General features: G+C 35.5%; 1 protein-coding gene across 1 annotated transcript in view; it reads right to left on the reverse strand.

Annotated features, from left to right (window-relative positions):
• Nucleotides 1-15,457, reverse strand: part of LOC145685081 (uncharacterized) — a 204,710-nt gene extending 189,253 nt beyond the window's left edge. The window contains exon 1 of the mRNA XM_081757426.1: nucleotides 15,168-15,457. Coding sequence (XP_081613552.1) covers nucleotides 15,168-15,378 — 211 coding nt within the window. The 5' untranslated portion in view covers nucleotides 15,379-15,457. The remainder of the gene's footprint in view (nucleotides 1-15,167) is intronic.
• Nucleotides 15,458-16,012: the final 555 nt, after the last annotated feature.

Consider the following 16,012-nt stretch of genomic DNA (forward strand, 5'->3'; position numbering starts at 1 on the left):
TGGCCCTTTTTTCACGGAGAGTTTTGACCCAGGCCTGTTTGACGCGGGACCTTTTTCACTCCGGCTCTTTTGTAGCGGGGCTGTTTAGATCGGTCCCTTTTGAGGCGGGTCCTTTTGACCCGGCCTTTTTTGAACTAGGGCCCTTTTGTTGCGGGACCCTTTGACGCGGGGCCGTTTTGACTCGGGGCCGTTGGTTGCAGGGCCGTTTTGTCACGGATATCTTTTGGCCCAGGCTGTTTTTACTCGAGGCTCTTTTACCTGAGCCCTGTCGACTCGCAGACAGCTTAACCTACGCTCTTTTAATGCGAGGGCGTTTTTACTCTGGCACGTTTGACCCAGGACCTTTTGAGTCGGGTCCTTTTGACCCGGGTTCTTTTGACGCAGGGCACTTTTGAACCGGACACTTCTGATGCGGGGTAGATTCGACTCCCGTCTTTTGGCGCGGAGACCTTTTGACCCAGTCCCTTTAAACTCGGGTCCGTTTTGACTCGGGCTCTTTTGTTACGCGTTGTTTCGACCCGTGCCCTTTTGACCCGGCTCCTTTGATGCGTGGCTGTATTGACTCGGGCCCTTTTGGCACAGGGCTCCTTTGGTGCAGAGAGCTTATGACCCGGGGCCAGTTTTCCTCGGGGCGTTTTGTCGCGGAGGCAGTTACCAGGACCCTTTTAACCCGGGCTCTTTTAACTCGGAGCTATTTTGACCCGGTCCTATTTGACGCTGGGCCGTTTTAACTCGGGCACTTTTGTTTCGGAGATCTTTTGAGCAGGTTTCTTTTGACTGAGGCCCTTTTGTAGCGGGGCCCGTATGGACACCGGTCCATTTGACGTACGGTCCTTTTAACAAGGCCCGTTTGATGCGGGTCCGTTTTGCCTTGAGCTCTTATGTCGCGGGTCCTTTCGATCGTTCCTATTTTGACTCCGACCTTTCTGTCCTCGCCCTTTCGTCTTGCCCTTCTGACATAGAACCATATATATAACGCAGCAGCTGAAATGCGTGGGGCAGGCGGCGGGTATGAGTAAATCCATTATTAATCGATCCCTGGCGCAGGAATATTAGTTACGCTACTGATCATATCTCTTTCTTTCTCTTCTCTCTACATCATGTCTGGAGATGAATGTTCTGACTAATAGGCTACAGTGGCGATTTTAAAAAGTAAGACGATATATGCTATCAATTACAAATGTTGTGAATTTTAACTTAATATATATAGCGCAATAAATCGAAAAACTCTATATCGACCTTTTGCTCCCCCCTCCTGTTGGAAAAATCTTGCTATCTAAGGATTATCATGTTGCTTAGTTACTGTATTATATTTTGCTATACAAACAATAAATACATCTGTGTTTTTTTTAATAAGAAGAACCTTATTTACATTTATTACGGACCTTGCTTTACGACAGCGAAACATATTCACGTTCAGCGTAATCAGTTTCCATTCTGAAATAAGGACAGTGAGACGAAAGAAATTATTGACGCATACATTTAGGACTTAGAAAAGTGTCCTGCGAACATGTCGTAGTAAATTCCTGAAGAGTGACATGCGCTAGTAGCAATTGTTAGCAGTTATTAACTGAACATAGAAGATAATAAACTGAAAAACTGAAAATACGAATCTTTTCAGAGATGACAGTGTACTGATGCTTTAAATCTGTTCCTTTACTCCTTATACATACGTTTATTCCCTAGTCAAAATAAAAACTCTTCAAAATTATTCACAATTACTTATGCAACCATCCCTTCCTTGGAGTACTGCGAAGTCACATACCCGTCACGGCGATGTAAAGGCACTTTTGGCGACGAGGATACAAGGAGGTAATTATAAAACCAAAGGAAGTGTGAGGTGAGTGTTGAACTATTTATTATTTCTTTGGCATGTCCGTTGTGTATGTTTAGTGTTGATTGGTTGTTAATTCGCATCCATTGTCGCTCGTTATTGTTCGATTCGTCACCCATACGTTTATAGTTACCATGATATTGATAATTCAGCATTTAATATTTTTCGCTGTGAGCCGATATCATTTTTCGTATTTGAGAGAGTATTGTTATTGCTTAATATAGTTCGTTTCCTGAAATATTGCTTTCATAGTATAATTAGGTTTGGATTAATATATTGATTAGATTGAGATTTAATTAGAAAGATTACGGAGTGAAATACGGCGTTATCGTATTCAACGTAGATACCTTATTAGTGATTACCCTTGCTGAAACTTTGAATATATATTAGAAGTATTGTTATTGATTTTGCATTTAGAATTCATCCTCCCCAGAGTTTAGACTATTTCGAAGTATTTTATGAATAGCATGATATTGATAATACTGAGGCATTATGAATCTTAACCTCTCTCCTTAATAGAATATTGAATATAATAAATACCTTAATATTTGAATAATATTTATAACTTTTGAGAATTGACTATTTGACTTATTATCAACTTAAATTAATATTGAACGTATTTAAATTGGAACTGGAGAAATTGAATCTACGACATAGTATTTTTCGACGTCGAATTTAATGTTGTTTTTTTGGATATCTGAACAATCAGATACCGATTTGTAAATTATTTGTTAATAAATATTTGTTAAGTTGAATTGTGTCTGTTGTTATTTATTAGATTTAAGTTTCTTTGATATCTATGGTATTTTTCTGATTTGTTGCTGAATGCTGAATTATCTGTTATTGCCTACTCCTGCTTTGAATACCAAGAAGGACATCAGCTCGCGTAGATCCCTCTGTAGTTGGTTGGGGGTGTTGCTGATTGATCAACATATCTTGAGATCTTTTATTAATCCATGTGTGTTAGACATTTGGCAATTTTTCCAGACTTTGACGGCGGATGGGAACGCTACAAAATTTGCTACATACTTAGTTCCATTCGTTCTTTTTTAGTGAGGGAAAAAAAATTGAAATTAGTTCAGAATTTGATAATTGATTTGAAAAAAAATGTTGTAATATTAGTGATTTCTAATTACAATTAATTTGAACTGTCGTGTAGGTTGATATTGGTCAATAATTGCGAATTGTTTGGTATTTTTGTAAGGCTGCCATCGATTAAAAAAAAAACAGAAAGTATATATACTTTAAATTGAGGAATTAATGTTAAAGGTTGTTTGTTTGATTGATCCATTCTGGTTCTCCTGGTTTGTGTAGTGTCTGTAGATAGTTTAATATTAAGTTTATTTATAATATCCTGTAATATTTGTTGTGTTTTTGTCCTATTGTTTGTTGAATTTTTGACTGAAAATTATGAATAATCGATCTTAATATATTAGCATAGATATACCAGAAGGATACTCGGAATTGGTCACACGAGACAGAACGGGTTATTGTGAGACGGATACGCATTCGGATTTTGGAAATATAAGTATGTCTCTTACTCCGACTATGCAAGGAAGCCTATATGCTAGGCGGATTTCTTTAGGAAATAATAGTAATTTTGGGAGAGTGAATGAGAACTCAAATTCAATAAGTTATGGGTTCAGTAGGTTAGCAAATGCATCTAGTTCTCGAGGACCACAGAGGAATATGAGACAGGTTGCTTTTGAAGCTCCGATGAATCAACCCATGCAAATGGGTTTGGAAAATAGAATTTCTTCGAGTGAGAATGCTATTGGTAATAGTCAATGTAATGGTTCAAATAGATATCTAAATCTTAGAAATTATTATCGAAGAGTGTCTCAAATTCGGAATTCGACTCCTAAAGCTCCTGTGAGTTCTCCTGTTTTTCAGCCTATTGGTAAGCCTAAAGAGACACATAATTTAGAACCTGGTGCTTCTAGTGGTAGTAACAGACCTGATCTGAATGATGTCGAGCATAATCTGATGATTAAGTATGCATTTAAAAGAAATAGTGAATCTCTTGAATTACGATTCAAGAACTTAGTTGTGACTGATGAGAACGGTAGTAATTTTGTTTTTGAATTGTTACTTAAGATCGAAGATACTCTCTTAGAGACAAGTTATTCCCTTAGTATGATATTAACTGTGATTGTTGCCAAATGTACAGGGGCCTTATTGAGGGAAATATTATTTGCTATTAATAACAACATAGGTTGGCAGAATTTAAGAGAGAAATTATTGAATAATTTTGTTACTCCCGTTAGTCGTCATGCATTTGTTTCGGATTTTATTTATAGAAGACAAAAATTGTCCGAACAAATAAACGATTATGTAAGATCGGTTATTATCGCAATGAATGTCTTAGGTTTTTCCGGTCCAGAGTCGGAATTAGTAAATATTATAATTTGTGGTATAAACCCCAATCAAAGGTTTCGAATGCTTAATAACTATATTCCAGCAACTCGTTTGGAGTTATTAGATATAGCCGATAGACATGTGTTGAATTTCCGAGAACAATTTGATTATAATAAGGAGATGGGTACTAATAAAAGGAAGGTTAATACTTTCGTATCCAGTTATCAGTCTAAAGGTGTATATCAAAATAATTTAAAGGTAAATGAATCTTTGTCAGAATATAAAAGTAAATCCACCCTTAATGAAAATAGATCGGGTAGAATAAATGGAAACTCAGGGAATTTTCGGAATTCCAAGGGTCATTTTTACAAATCTTAGCCTAGACGAGACGAGAGACTAGCTCAAACGCAAATTCCTTTTGAGATGAACAATACAGTTGCTTCATTCATTGTGGGGAAAGTTCATAATCAAGGGACGGACATATGCATAGATGACGGTTCGAGTTTCAACATAGTTCGGATGGACTTGGTTCGCGCCTGCGGTTTGGAGAAGAAGATAGTGATTACGCAAGAAAAGCATGTAAATGCTCCTTCGGGTCTGCATTTTACTACGAACCAAGAAATTATTTTGACTTTGAATCTTTCGGGTCACTTCGAAAGAGTAGGGTTCAAGATTGTTGAACAATTACCATGCAAATGTTTACTCGGAACTCCGTTTTTGCGTACTACATGTTCCGTTATAGATTATTCGAAGAATGTTTTAGTGCTCCGCAATGGAAAACGACGTATATTCTTGAACTTTAAGAAGACGGTTCGTCAACCCGAATTTCATCCCAAGGGATTTAAATCAGTATCTCGAGATGGCCAGTCGAGTTCGGATGATACTAAGGAGCATCTGAAAAGGAATCAAATTGAAACCAATGATAGTATGGTTTCGATTTTCATTTACGAGGATATCTTCAACTATGGATTACATGATGAGGGAATCCAATGTAATCTGGATTCCTCAGATACTGAATCGAGACTGTTGGAGATTCGAGTCCCGGATGACATCCAATTGGGACAAATTAGAGCTATGATCGACTCCAAAGTGGACTTAGGGAGTCCTATTGAAGATACTTTGGCTGGTATGGCAGATGCTTGTCGCTTGCAATCATCGACCAGTGGATCAGGTGAAGTGAATGATGTGTCCGAATTCCAGTTTTCACCATTAGAAAATTTAACCACAAGAACTTCAGGAAATCCTAGTACTACATCAAGGAGTTCGTTAGAGCGAATTGGTGTTAGTGGAATGACATGCAGGAGGAGACCATTGAGTGCTAATGTACAAAACTTCAGACCGGCGTTTAGAAGTACTACATTTCCAGCAGGAGAATTTGGAAGTACAGATGGTGTAGAGGGTACATCCAGATCTCGTCATTGTGGTAGTGAAAGTTTAGGTTCAGTTAATTCTGAATGGAACTTTGAAAAAAGTACTCTTTCGAAAGGGAAGAAAGTTGGTGTGCATGAGGATTCCAATATGGGACATCCGAATTGTTGGATTTCTGGAATTTCGAATAGACTTAGTGGTGCAAGTGAAATGTCCTTCCAAGGATCTTCAACTGCAGGAATAGTGACGCCTATGAATTCTACTGGGAGATCTTGTGATCTTGAAGCTTCGCGTTCCGATAATGGAGTTGGTGCGAGTGGAATGTCCAATAGTCATCGAACTTTTGCTGAGAGTGAATCATCAAATTGGGTTTTGAATACCGAAACGCAAGATGATGTTCGAAGAACTTTAGAATCTGTGTCTGGTGGTAATTCTATATCAGATGGTGCTCAACCTTTGGATAATGTGAATGTTGCTCACAATTTAGATTCAACTACAAGAAACGTTTCGAAAACTGGACAGTCCGAGAACTACAGCAAGAAAAGACGTGAAGGTCGACGAAGAAGAAAGGAAGGAAAGAAGAAAGAAGTCACCGAATCTTCTAAATTAGATGATGGGTTCGGAGGACCTTGTGGTGATAGTGATCCAGATAAGAGTGATAAGGTGGATGATGCGAATCATAAGAGTGTTTCACCATATCTGTGTAGCAGTGGATCAGAAGCGTCAGACGTGGATTTTGAACAGTCTGAGAACTTTCATAAACTAATACAACGTAATAAAAAGTTCCAGCCTATTGTCCATTGCTTGGGTTCATTAAATGGTGCTCAGAATAACACACAGGTGTTTAGCCATTTTAACGCACAGGTGAAAGATCACAACATGGGTCAGGCTTCTTGGAAGTACGAAACCCCTGAGATTTCTGATTTAATCAGCTCGATGAAACTTAAGTATTTTGATGTAATTTCAAAAAGGGTTGGATACATTAAAAATTTTGTCAGTATATGCAATATACGTCGGAATGTAAAAGAATCTAACCAAAAGAAGATGGGACACTTAACTTCTAACTTTAGCCGAAGGATTAACGCACACTGGATGTATGACATCGTTGGAGCATTACCTAATTCCAGCGGTTATAAATATATTTTCATCGGGGTGGAAAATGCAAGCAGATTTGTAGTGCTTGAACGTCTTCGAAGTTTGAGTTCTAATGTGGTGGCCAACAAAATGATGGAAATTTTTAGTAGGTTAGGCTTTCCGGAGGCCCTGTCTACTGATAATGCCTCTATATTTGTTTCTGACTATTTTAAGAAGTTCTTGTTTGGCCTAGGTATTAAACACATAAGACTTAGTCCGTACCATCCTGGTGGCAACGCAGCGGAAAGATTTATCAAGACGATGAAAGCTTCTCTCAGAGCTTATATTTCCACCAAACAACATCTATGGTCATCCCTTATCCTAGAACTACAATTTACCTTAAACATCAGCGAACATTCGGGATTGAAGATGTCACAAATCGAGGTCTTTTATGGACGTCCGTATAATACACCGCTCGAGAATCGATGGTGCATCAACGATACCGATTTCGGAGGTAAATCGTCAGCAGAACTGTGGAAGAAGGCGATAAGTAATATAGAGAAAAGCTGGGCATCCAGACGTAAGTTAATGCTGCAGAGGAGAAATCCCGTTAATCTAGACGTTGGGCAAAAGGTACTTTTGAAGGCGCACGTTAAGTCGTCGATTAAGGACAAGATAGCTAAGTCTCTGAGTGACAAATGGTATGGACCATTTGTCATCAGAAGGTTTCTCACTCCGAATACGGTTTTAGTTTCGGATGAACACGATACTGAAGATTCTTATAGACGTTCGCACGTTTCTGAGATTAAGGTCAATCGGAGCAGACGTAATTAAAAATGGTAGTTGGACCGTTTGTCAGACATGAATAGGATTTTGTAAATATCTATGTTATTATGAGCCTATTATTCTAGTTATTATATTTGTGTATCATAAAGTTTTATGCACTGTTATTTCATAATGACCATGATGAACAAAAAATATATACGTATGGATTATTGGATTTATTGTATATTGTAATAATAATTATTAGAGTAATTGTATATATATAATATTGTATATAATTTATTGTTTCATATAGTATTTGTATGTATGTATTTATGTTTGTACTTATGATGTTTCTATATTTCGTAGCCTCGCTGTTCTGTCATGACGAAAAATTCCTGGAAGAAGAATTTTCATTTCCATCGGTTGCCAGCCTGTAACGATCTCGTTACGATGAGCTGTGGAGAGAGGGAAAATAAGAAGGAAAGCATTTAAAACATCTTATCAATGTAAATCGTACTTTCCTCTAGAAAGAGAATTTACAAATATATGTATCTTTTCAGTCTTGATTACTTGATTCAGTCTTGATTAAGAAAAAAATGATGAAAAGAAAGAGTTTGTAAATTGCGAGCTGTTCATCAGCTGGAGTTGTAGTTAATGAGAGAGAGGGGAGGTATTCTATCATACTGCCTCAAGGCCGTGGTCGTTACGTGTGTATCTCATGACGCGATTGTGGCGCCAGGAACTATGGTGGGTTCGCCCGTTCGTAGTGACGGCGAACTAACTATGTAGTGTCCGAGGCGTGTAGATGTCTTGGTTTGGCTTTTCGAGGGAAGGAGAATGGCTACTCTGTTAGCGATCGATGTGGTATAAGCGGACTTCAGTTAATGGGACGTTTGATTCATCCTTTGATTCTTATTAGAGTCCTTGTTGGATTTCATCGTTGTGTGTAAAGTTACAGGAATGAGAATAGTGAGTCGTTGCTGTGAATTAGTTTTGTGCAAATTTCAAAAAAGAAGTGAAGTAAAAGAAAAAGGAACAAGTAGAGTGATACTTTGTGAATGTGGTTTCAGTGCTGCTTGTGCCCAACAGTGTTTTCCATTTGAGTGGAGTTTCTTTCTTTTCCACTCTTTCATTTAATTTCATTATTATTTTATTCCTCGTTTTGAGCCGTATTTCGGACGAGTGAATAAATATTATACGAAAGTATATTAGACTAAGTCTGGTCAAACCGCCGAGTTACCTTGTTGAAAGAAATCCCTTGCTGCATATTATTATTTAGTTCTCTATTTTTAGTGGAATGAGAACGTAGGTAACCTGTGCATGAACTGGCTGAAGAACCCACTTTAGTCTGCTTAAGCATTCCAAAGAGTTGTTTGTTGAATGCAATTCACTTAATGCTAGTATTCTATGAGATACTATAGATTCATTTTTGGAATGGTGAAATGGGAATGTGGGGAGACGTAAGTGCGTATGACAATTAAAGACTGGAAAGTTGAGTTTTCCATCAAATTGACTAAGAAAAGTCAAAGCTTCAATATTTCTTTTTCTGATTGTACAGCAACGGCCAAATTATTATCGATTCCTCCTTTTCACTTGCAAGACGACATGCAGTCCCAGGTCCAATGTACAAGGAGGTAATTATAAAACCAAAGGAAGTGTGAGGTGAGTGTTGAACTATTTATTATTTCTTTGGCATGTCCGTTGTGTATGTTTAGTGTTGATTGGTTGTTAATTCGCATCCATTGTCGCTCGTTATTGTTCGATTCGTCACCCATACGTTTATAGTTACCAAGATATTGATAATTCAGCATTTAATATTTTTCGCTGTGAGCCGATATCATTTTTCGTATATGAGAGAGTATTGTTATTGCTTAATATAATTCGTTTCCTGAAATATTGCTTTCATAGTATAATTAGATTTGGATTAATATATTGATTAGATTGAGATTTAATTAGAAAGATTACGGAGTGAAATACGGCGTTATCGTATTCAACGTAGATACCTTATTAGTGATTACCCTTGCTGAAATTTTGAATATATATTAGAAGTATTGTTATTGATTTTGTATTTAGAATTCATCCTCCCCAGAGTTTAGACTATTTCGAAGTATTTTATGAATAGCATGATATTGATAATACTGAGGCATTATGAATCTTAACCTCTCTCCTTAATAGAATATTGAATATAATAAATACCTTAATATTTGAATAATATTTATAACTTTTGAGAATTGACTATTTGACTTATTATCAACTTAAATTAATATTGAACGTATTTAAATTGGAACTGGAAAAATTGAATCTACGACATAGTTTTTTTCGACGGCGAATTTAATGTTGCTTTTTGGATATCTGAACAATCAGATACCGATTTGTAAATTATTTGTTAATAAATATTTGTTAAGTTGAATTGTGTCTGTTGTTATTTATTAGATTTAAGTTTCTTTGATATCTATGGTATTTTTCTGATTTGTTGCTGAATGCTGAATTATCTGTTATTGCCTACTCCTGCTTTGAATACCAAGAAGGACATCAGCTCGCGGAGATCCCTCTGTAGTTGGTTGGGGGTGTTGCTGATTGATGAACATATCTTGAGACCTTTTATTAATCCATGTGTGTTGGACACTTGGCAATTTTTCTAGACTTTGACGGCGGATGGGAACCGTACAGAATGAAAATGAGGTTACTCTATTTTCAGAATAATGACCTGCATTCTAGTAGTGATGAAGCCATTATTATGACTGATACTGATTTTCTGAACACTAAATCTTCAGAATGTTTCAGGTTTACGAAAAGCTTGTGGATTGAATGCAACAAATGACTTGTACGAAGGAGAAATTACATTTTTAAGTATAGGAAAGTTCCATGCCTATACGACTTTCTACTTACATTCAATTTGAAAATTGTCAATCACTGGCGCGTAGAACATATAATAAAAAACTGTAGGAAAAGAATAGCAGAAGAGTTGAAAAATGAATTTAAATCAGCCAGTCGGATGCGAACCAGGTTCAAAGGTATTCTATGTCGACAAAACTAGACTTATCAGCACGAATTGCTATCGAAACAACTGCACAACATTCCTCCAATTGTATTGATAGAGAATGAACAAACTTAACCATCTTTCATTTTTTCATGATCTTTTCGTTGTTGTTGTTGTGTGTTCTCTGTAATCAAGATTTCTGCATTTGTCGAAGTACTGTTTCGTTCTAAAATTATCATTGTATTAACAACCAAAAGAAGAACTGAGTATTTCAAGCAACAGACTGTCACGTGTGTTCTTAAGGCTTGTTTTTATAATTACTTGCAAACTTACAATTTTAAGGGACTTCTAAAAATTTTACACCTGCCTTTCTGTACTGTGAAAGTGTACAATATGTTCTATAGAGATCAAATAATTTTGTGTGAATTTTCCTGTGAAATTAATTTGTATATAAATGTTCAAACTTGAAACATGATATTTATTTACGATCCCTTATTATCCCTTATCCCCGTGTATCACAATTCCTAACTATGTGTTTATTTATGCATGTTGAATTAACACATAATGAGTTTCGTAAAAACAAGGTTTATCATTAAACAAAGAGAGGGGAAGACGCGCAGAAGCGCATATATGTAATAATATTCGCAAATGCAAACGAAGTCGAGTGGAATATTATTATCTTTTTCTATGCATTTGCTGTGAAATTATTTGTCCGTTTCTGTATTTACTAGTTATTCATAATTGAATGAAATCTCATTTTGTAATACCTATTCATTCAATATTTGAGCTTTTCTTCCAAGGTGAAGAATATTGAATGCTTCCTGTAACACAATATTGAAGGTATGTAGATATTACTTTTGTTGGGTTTATGGAAAGGGACTACATAATAGCGGGCATATTTGTAAAGTAGTATTAACGTTATTTGGTCTCATTTTAGTGTGTCTAAGTCTCTGGCTTACAAGTAATTATCATTTCATGTTCGTACAACCACTCCGTCTAAATGTTGGAAATAGATACAATGATTAAACCTACAAATTATGGAAAGGTGCATAGTAACACTCTTTGCATTTTTAATTACTTAGTAAAATGTGTGTAAGGTTGTACAGAACCAGAATATGCACTATTTCTGTACGTTTGTTGATCCATCTGTTTCTCTTTTATGGATAAAATTTCAATGCCTCTCAAATTTGGATATTTAGAATTTTATTCATAAAAGAGAACAGTCTTCCATGAATCTCTATATGACATTATATAATATTATAGTTTAATATATGAATCCCTTTACTTTAACACGATATCCAGGAAGGGGCTCGATCATTCTAAACTATCTTACTAAAACATATATTGGTTCGTTCAGCCAGGATTTCGAAATGAGAGGCGGACGTGTCATGAACGTCTGAATGCCCAGGAGCTCGATCAATCTAAACTACCTTACTATCAACATATATTGGTTTGTAAGGGCAATAAAATTAGGATGTGTTGGTAAGTATTTTAATAACGAACTATGAGAAATCACGAGTAAAATAATAAACAAAACGTGCTTAAAAAGATTTTACAATATTTACATCTTTCCTCTGTTCATTGAAATATAACAATTTTCTTTCATCATGACCCCAACTAATAAAAAATACATATTCACTATTATAAAAAGTACATACTCAATAATGTATTGCTAAATATTTTATAATATCTGCGTTCCTTTCTCTTTTGAATCAAATGTGAACAGAACTTTCTTTCCATATAAATTGCTTGCTTTTATTATTACGTCGACTACAGTCTGTTCCAATGACAGGTTAAACGAGCAATAGAAAATTGTTTTTGAAATAAAATAAGTGATAGTGCAAGCATGCGATTACGAAAATTTATGATAAAAAATTTCCATGTTGTTACACGATGGTACTATAATTTAGGACCTTCAAATCTCACTTGAAATCCACCTGTCTTGTAGCAGACATTCTGATAATTCCGTAACTCTTCTAGAAATTTTGAGAATTCCGTAAGTTTTCTAGAAATTTCAAATTCCCTGATTCTTCCAGGATATCTCGCTCACCTCGCCACCATGTATTTTAAGTAATACGAATCTCCTCATAAGAAAGAGTAACCAAAAGCTTCCTGATTTTTTAAATAAAATTTAAAGCGATCCTTCTTTTTCTCATTTCGTTTTTTTATCATTCCTTATTTTTTTCATTTGTTGTCTCGAATGGGATCCCGATCTGCGGACTCACCTTGGCTATCTGCATGCATGCGGACATTGACATATCATTCTAAGATTGTGGAAAAAATTGCATAGAACCGTCTCTTTGTTTAAGGAATTATTAAAAAAACAACATTTGATAAGCCTTACACAAGACACAAACACAGGATTATTTGTTTAATGTTGTTAATGCTACAAATTAGAGAGAATGATCTACGTACTAATGAACTAAGACCGCCGGACAGAGATAATAGACTATGAAAAATACATAAAGATTACGAAGGTGATACCTATTAAATAATATTCCACATGCATTAGGATGATTATCTACATTCCTTTTTGCTTATACATCCATAAATTTGAACTGCAATTTTGACATACTCTGTACGAATATTACCTCTAGTGCAGGAAAGATGAGTAGATGTTTCAGGTAACTTCACTTCCATATATGACCCAAAAATGGTTGCTTATATCCTTTATTATATATTACATAATAGAGCATATTAAATTCCGGTGCGTTTTGATTATTTTTTCCAACTAAGATATAATGACATAAATATTTATATACCACATATATACAGTACATGTATATATATATATATATATATATATATATATATATATATATATATATATGTGTGTGTGTGTGTGTGTGTGTGTGTGTGTGTGTGTCCTACCCTCACCAAAGGAACAAAAATAACATTTAGCACTTAACATTTAGTAAATTGTTAAATATATATCTGAAATAACACGTGTGTATCTGCAAAAACTATTTATATATGAGTACCAACACATAACACTCGAACAAATTTTATAATAACTCGGGGTCACATTTCTATCGATGTGGCTAATTGGACAACTTCCAATTTTCCCCTTATAATTCCTTCACGTCATTTTCTTGTCCGGAAACTGCTTGAACTATGCTTTTAAATTCTCAATCAGGAATTATCAACGCACTTAATCCATTATCACCAGCAAGTAATGGACGGAAAAGTTTGGGGAAATTTGGTTTCTGGTTTCTTTTGAGCAAGAACATGATTTATGGAATTCTGAAGATTTTTGTTTGTGATTATAATTAATATATTCCCAATATTATATTCATAATTAACCGTGTCTTAAACACTTTGACAGAAATGTGCGAAATTTGGTACAATCCTTTAGCTTTACGAAACCAGATTTCAGTTGCTTAACTACTGAAACCGTACTAAGGCACCTTCCTCATTCCCCGCTTCCCGACCCCATCCGTGTTAAGCATCCTTCTACGCCTCCATTTGTCTAAAGCAACGTGTGTAGTAATACACTCTTTTCTTTCAGACGGGAAAAAGCATGATCAAGGCTACAAGGTTTATAACTTTAAATCCTAGTCTTTCATTCGTTATGTTCTTAAATGCCTTTTTAGGCATGAATAAATAAATAAATGTCACAAAATGTTCCCATAATTTCATAAACGCCTTTATTTACATTCTTTCTCTTCTTCAAAGACTGCACGCTGGGAAGATGCTCATTGTGAAATTGTCCATCACGGTAGAAGGTTTTCTGCTTCCCAAAATCTGTAATGTGGTTGCAGAGTTCGAAAAACTATTAACAAAAATGAATGTCATTCAATGATTAATTTCATTTCTTTACAGTAACTGCAGGCAAATGTCCCAGGGGCGTCATTTGGGCATGACAGGAGATTATAATTCCCCCTTACCCTAAGCTTGATAAATAAATGTAACACACTAGTAAGAAAGTAAAACTTTTTTGTCGGAGGTGAATCTCCGCCTCCCCGGGCAAAATCTAGGACACTGTGAAAGTTGGGGTGGGCTAGTTAAAAGGAAAACAGATAAAGAAAAGTAAAATATGAGAGATAAATTATCCCCGAGCGGAACAAAATGCTGAAAGAAAGTATCTATTCTCGCCTAGAAATAACTTTATGAGAACTTCTTGGTTGCTGTAAACAAAAAGTTGACACCTACAACTAATAACCTTTATTATATTTTTTCGAAGAAATAGAAACATAACAAAACAAATGGATCATGTATATTAACCAGTGAACTTAAATGCCATAATGAAATCAACGTTTCACTCTTATAACCTTTATGAAATATACATTATACTCAAAGAAGATCGCTCTAATTGTAGAATAATCTTTAATACGAACAACAGTCCAGCTATACCAAAAGAATACACAAATATTGGACAACCAGACACGACATAAATGAGACATTGCAAAACATGTACGCGATATTCATCGATAGGTAAGATAAAATCATATTACTTGATTCGACATACACACACGGTGCTACAGAAGATATACATTAACAAACCAATTCTTACTACATTTTAAATTTCCGGCTCTGCAGGAATTTCTCGTGTGATGTTTCATCAATAATAAAGTCTGTATGTGAAAATATTGGAAATTTTAAGTAGCTGCTTCTAACTGTTTACAATGACCCAGAAACAATAACTCTGTTTTCGTTAAAATTTATCAGTTGTGTTACTTCTATTCATTTTAATATAAATTAAGAGTTTGTACCTAGGGGTCAAACTCACTAATATAAGTACGAAGAACTCAATAGCTCATACTGCGCATAAATAATATATTTATTTACCTTGGTCATTTCCAACTATTGTATCAGTGCAATTACACAGTTCCATAGCTTTTTCTATTTTACATTGCCACAAACAAGCTGTATAACTGTAGTATTCTAAGATCCACAGCCCTTCAGTTTCCTCTGGAAATCTGCAACCTCTTGATCCTATGTCAATATATCTTATGGTATCATCTGCTAATTCCTCGGTTACAAGTACTTCAAACTCCATGAAGTGAGGTATAAAAGGAAAAGGGGTTCCAGGTGAATGAGCTCCATCAGTTGGCACTCCATATACATCAAATGAAGTATATAACTATATAACATAAATAATAGTAACGTAAATAATTATCTGCCAACATCTAATAATAGCATAATAGAATAGGCGCTAAGAATTAAGATTTAGGTAATTACTAATAGGCATTTCAGAATAAATTTATTTAGTGTATGTCTACTTAGTTTCTTTGAAAATGAAGATACACCGTGGAATTCAATCCAGTGTCATATACCAAACAAGTTTTCCTTCTCGTGTACACTTCTGCGGTTTGATCACAAACCATTCAGACTAATAACTCAATTCTATAGCAACTGACGCTTACCATTAGTCAAAGGCGCTGATTTCTATCTACATGTATATCTGTATGAGTGTGATGCACTGTGTCTGTGTATTTGTGTGTGTGTTGGTTGGTTAGCGTCCTGTTCGAAAACGATGCTTTATTGAAGGCGTACTTATACCTTAAAAAGAGATTTAAACAGTAAGAGATCCAATTGTGTATCTAACCTCTTCTCCCACAGTAATGGTAAGTACGCTATTTCTATATGCACATAATAATTCATATATCTCTTGCTGTGAATAATACTACGAT

This window comes from Thermobia domestica, chromosome 5 (genome assembly GCF_964235325.1).
Source record: "Thermobia domestica chromosome 5, izTheDome1.hap1.1, whole genome shotgun sequence".
Classification (NCBI taxonomy): Eukaryota; Metazoa; Arthropoda; class Insecta; order Zygentoma; family Lepismatidae; genus Thermobia; species Thermobia domestica.